The 4787-nt window shown below is 36.2% G+C and overlaps 1 protein-coding gene across 1 annotated transcript; it reads left to right on the top strand.

Annotated features, from left to right (window-relative positions):
* Positions 1–1296: 1296 nt before the first annotated feature.
* On the top strand, positions 1297–3617 carry LOC110849827. The gene is made up of 4 exons (XM_022097281.2): positions 1297–1485; positions 1885–2022; positions 2100–2340; positions 3037–3617. Exons 1-4 carry the CDS (start codon positions 1384–1386, stop codon positions 3510–3512), a joined length of 957 nt encoding a protein of 318 aa, XP_021952973.1. The 5' UTR covers positions 1297–1383; the 3' UTR covers positions 3513–3617.
* The last annotated feature ends 1170 nt before the right edge of the window (positions 3618–4787 follow it).

Here is a 4787-nt window from a genome sequence, read left to right as displayed (position 1 = left end):
TGAAACTGTTGAGTTTATAGTTTCTGTTTTTGTTATAACCGAATGTGAAAGTTTGCTGGATGACAATGTGAATGTTATTCAAACATTGAAATGCATATATTCATCGACTATGGGAACGCAAACCATGTTCAACCTGGGGTATTTTCTCACAACCTTGTTTTGAAAGACCAACTATTTAGCAACCAAATTTAGTGCGAAATTTGTCCCAATGCGAAAATTTTAGCACATTATGGGTGCCGCCAAGTCGTGAAAACTCAGAGCTGCTGCAGCAAGGCACAGATTCCGCTGGAAAACCGAGCTTTTTTGAGACCCATAAACTCCTGAATTTTGCGGATCTACGAAAATTCTTCACTAAATGTGGTTTCTAAAGGGTTGGTCTTTCAAAACAAGGTTGTGAAAGAATAATCCGGGTTGAACATGGTTTGCGTCCCCTTTGTTAGCGATGAATGAGTTGAACGACTGACTGAAGTGAATTGAACGCGTTTGCATTTTGTATGAAAATGTACTCGAGACGGTGCACAATTTTATTGTTGTGCGCATTAAAACCGAATCAACAAATGTGTTTAGCACCAAATTTGCCATCTTATTCTAAATATGCGCATGTTTATTTATTGGTGCATCTACATATACACTTCAGCATTCGTCTGAGTACTGCATAACTCAGAAAGCTATTGTTCGTAATGAAAGTAACGAAAAGTATTATCGAGACTCTTTTTACACACATTTATTTATCAGTTTTGTTTAGGGCATGATTACATAAATAGATAAGATGCAAGAGACCCGATCCGAACGGGACCTGAATAAATTCTGAAATCTGACAATGAGTGATATGAATTTAATTTGCTTTCACGTGTTAAATACTTGACTAGACGTATGCAGGTAACGAGACATGTAGATCTCGACTTATATGTATCTCCTAGTTTTATGAGCTAGTAATCAATAAAGAAATACTCATGGTGAACAACATTTCCATGTCATTTCGTTCACATCAACCTTAATAACTACTTGTGTATCTAATTAAAGCTCTTTTTCTGCACGAAGTTTAATAATATGCATACATTACATGGTATGTAAATTATACAAGACATATGCAAATCGCATCATGAATAAATAGCTGATATTGTGGTCAGAATATGTTCATTCAAGTGAGGAATGAATACATTTACTTATGTCACGTTTGAGTAACCTTGATTTTGACCTGAATAAGAGAACCAGAGTCACATGAATGAAAAATTACTTATAAATCGTGTACCATATGGACTATGATTATGTTCCCATAAATGCTTAAATTGAGTTAATCTCATTCAAAGTCTGTCCTCGAACTTGACTTCATCTGGCTGATGAAATAGTTTGTTGGAACTTGAGAAAGAAATAATAATTAGGATGGGATCAAATCGTAAACCTGGTAAATTTAGGGAACTCGGGGATGAGGAATTACCCCGATTGGAGTCCGCTTTGGTGAAACATTTACCAAAATCTAGCCAGGTAATAAATTTATTTTAGTGAAGCAAAATTTTTAAATTAATTGCATGTACGCTCTAGATAATTTAGTAACAAATCGTCACCCGCATAGGTACTAAAAATAGGGCCCTGTTTTTGGGTGGTAATTAAGGACAGAGTTTGTCACAAAAGGGAAATAAGCACATATTTCTGACTTTATTTTTTTAATTGAACATTTTTATCCGAATGCTAGATTTTTTACAACTAAATTTAAACTTTTTTAAAAATAATGACGTGTGTTTCATACACCAGTTTTGGACTTAATAATTTCGCGTCGGTGACAAAACGTGTCCTTGAACATTATCAAAAAATTGAGCAGATGACCTTCACGGATGACGAATTTCTCCAAATTATTTAGAGTGTCTATATTTTTTTATTCACCAGGTTCTGAACATTGTGAGACAAAAAATCCTCCAACTTATCAAAGAACCAACGATATCGGACGTGTTTCTCTACGAAGATGACGAAGCTCAAGATTTTGATAAGTGGGGCGATCCTTTTGTCGTTTGCATCCAAAAAAATGTAACTTCCGGAATTATTTATTAAAAGTGTGATAATCTTTTCCGAAAATAGTTAATATTTTCCGTCGTACATTTTAGATCCATAGTGAATACTGTATCCTATTGCGTCAGCCTGAGTTAATCCCCATCAATTCTGGAATAATGCAAGCTTTTGAAGAGTTAATAGAGTGGGATCGTACCCACATTTTTGGATCAATTCCGCAAGCTTTTCTGGACTCTTATTTGCGAGAAATATTGGAAAAGAAGGGCATCAAGTATAAAGACAATCCGTGCGATGCGCACGTCTTGGATGTGGACACGGCATTAAAATATGATAAGGGTTTGTTAAATGCTCCCTCCATTCAATGAACAAGTGCGAGGTGGTTATCTCGGAATTTGACCTCTCAAATTATAAATTGTTCATGTATAAAAATAAGATTTCTAGAATGTTGGCGTGCTCTCAGCTGTGGAAGAATTTTAATATAAATTTTTAGCTTAAGTCAGAATTTTTCGAGACGTTTTTACTTTAAATACATTTATTTTAAAGAATTTAAGAGTTTTAAAAATTAAGGAATAGTGTTAAAATTTCAAATATTAGAAGTTGTTAAAATTGCATTTCAGGGAGGTACTTTTGAGCAAATAATTTTAAAAAATTTTGAAATTGTGTAAAAAGTCAAAAAGTAGCTAGGTTTTGATAAAATCTTAATTTTGTATGGAAAGGAACGATCCATAAATCATGTCACGCAAAAATCGTGATTTCTAGATCCTCCTTCCCCCTTTAACATGTGTCACATAGCACGATATAATTAGAGCCTCAGACCCCTCCTCCCCCTCTCGCGTGACATAATTTATGGACCTTCCCAACAAATTTCACCATGGGCGATGATAAATTCTGGAAAACGCAAAACTATGGGCGGGTTTACTTCTGTACGTGAACAATTTAAAATCAGTCCAGTGAAAATCCGAGATAACCACCTCAAATCTCTTCATTGTAAGTATTCTTGTTTGAAAATCCGCAACAATAATTTAATTCCAGAATATACGTATCAAGACAGCCACAAAGATGAAATTACAATGAGCGTCTCCGCTATCCGACAAATTAACGCTGATGTTGACCAAATTTTGGAAAATTACGACTGGGCACTCCCCCATTCAAAGGGTCATTTGTTCGCAACTATTCACAATCTGGGATCCACGGGGGTATACACGGTCACTCCAAATGGCGATCCTGACCTTGCCAGTTATGCCGTTCACTCCCCGGTCGGACTGCTTCAAATTCTGCACACGGAGGACGCCTTTCGTCGCCGTGGATTGGGGATCGTCGTCATGAAGGCTTTGTCGCGAAAAGTGGCGGAACTGGGGCTAATTCCGAGGGCAGAGTGCATGGTGTACAACGACGCCTCCCGCCAGGTCCAGCTCAAAGCGGGGATGGTTTTTGTGGACAAGATCAACTGGATACTGTGCCGGCAGGAGTATGATGTTAAAAAGTGGAAGAAAATGAACTCCAAGTAAGTATGGCGGAACAAATAGACCGATAGAACCTAAAAATTCAAAATTTGAATAGTTTGTGGCATATGTATCGTGAAAATTAGTGGAATAAATATTGGGAATTATAAACTTTCGTATTCATTATTTAATTCGAGTCCAGCATTAAAATGCCATAAAGTTACTAAAATTCGTAACCGTAATCTTAGAAGTTAAGCAATCATCCGCTTTCCATAATGTTCATCGTAATCCGGACCAAGGAGTGTTTGGCAATTAAAAAAAGTGATTTTTTCACGCGCCGGTAAAGATATCGAAGCTATAAATTGACCGTGAGGTATAAACAGTGCCCAAACTAGCCAGGCCCGGCCCTGGGGATTTTTCCCGGCCCGGCCTCATGTTTTCTTAATAAATTAGGTTAATTCTAGCAAAGCGTGACAAGACACTCACGTGACACTCTAACAGGACTTTTACGTGTAAAACTCAGCTTTGCATGATACAAATTTTATTTTCTTCACCAAAAAATATGCATACCCATATTTTTGCATTTGCATAGCGCGCGAATTTAAGCGCTAGGCGCGAATTTGAAACTGTTTTCCAGCCAAAAACCTTGGATTTTAAAAATTCTATAAATTGTTGAGATTCAGCGAAAATTAAAAAATTCATGTTTCTTCAAAATGACTTACTTGACGAATTAAAAACCATAATAGCACGAAATTTGAATTTCAAAATTGTTTGCCTTTTTGAAATCTGTGAAAATAAAAAATTCCTGGAAATTTTCAAATTTCCAAAATATGTTGCAAGTGGATTTTTAGTAAGTAATTTTGATAAGTAATTTTGGTAAGTAATTTTGGTAAGTAATTTTGAAGAAACATGTTTTCGATTTTCGCTTAAATTAAAAAATACCCAATTTTTAAGACCCTTGGTTTTGGCTGGAAAGCAGTTTAAAATTCGCGCCTGGCGCTCAATTTAGCTCATTATGAAAAATACGGGTATGCTTATTTTTTGTGGTGGACTAAATAAAATTGATCCCATGCAAATCTGAGTTTTACACGCAAAAGAGTTTAATTGTAAGTATGTACCGAAACTACAAAACCCGCAGCGGTAAAATTGGAGGCCGCTCTTTACTTGCTGGCCAAAGGCAAATAGGGTTTACCGTAGTTCGTCTATTAAAGCCGTTTTTTGCAGGCCAGGCACAGAATTAATCTTTACTGAGAACGATTCATTAACTTTTGAACGACTTCAATCTTAAGTAACTCCGAAACGGGTCGGAGTTTCGGTTCCAAATTTTGAACATATTGACAC

Source organism: Folsomia candida, unplaced genomic scaffold, assembly GCF_002217175.1.
Source record: "Folsomia candida strain VU population unplaced genomic scaffold, ASM221717v1 Fcan01_Sc005, whole genome shotgun sequence".
NCBI classification, from domain to species: Eukaryota; Metazoa; Arthropoda; class Collembola; order Entomobryomorpha; family Isotomidae; genus Folsomia; species Folsomia candida.
Note: the sequence above shows the minus strand (reverse complement) of the source record. Positions and strands in the feature narration are given on the sequence as shown.

Excerpts from the sequence above, each read along its gene's own strand:
- LOC110849827 (XM_022097281.2), top strand. The coding sequence starts at position 1,384 with ATGGGATCAAATCGTAAACCTGGTAAATTTAGGGAACTCGGGGATGAG. Across the intron at positions 2,023-2,099 it reads TCGTTTGCATCCAAAAAAAT|ATCCATAGTGAATACTGTAT; the intron begins GTAACTTCCGGA and ends CGTACATTTTAG. Across the intron at positions 2,341-3,036 it reads GGCATTAAAATATGATAAGG|AATATACGTATCAAGACAGC; the intron begins GTTTGTTAAATG and ends ATTTAATTCCAG.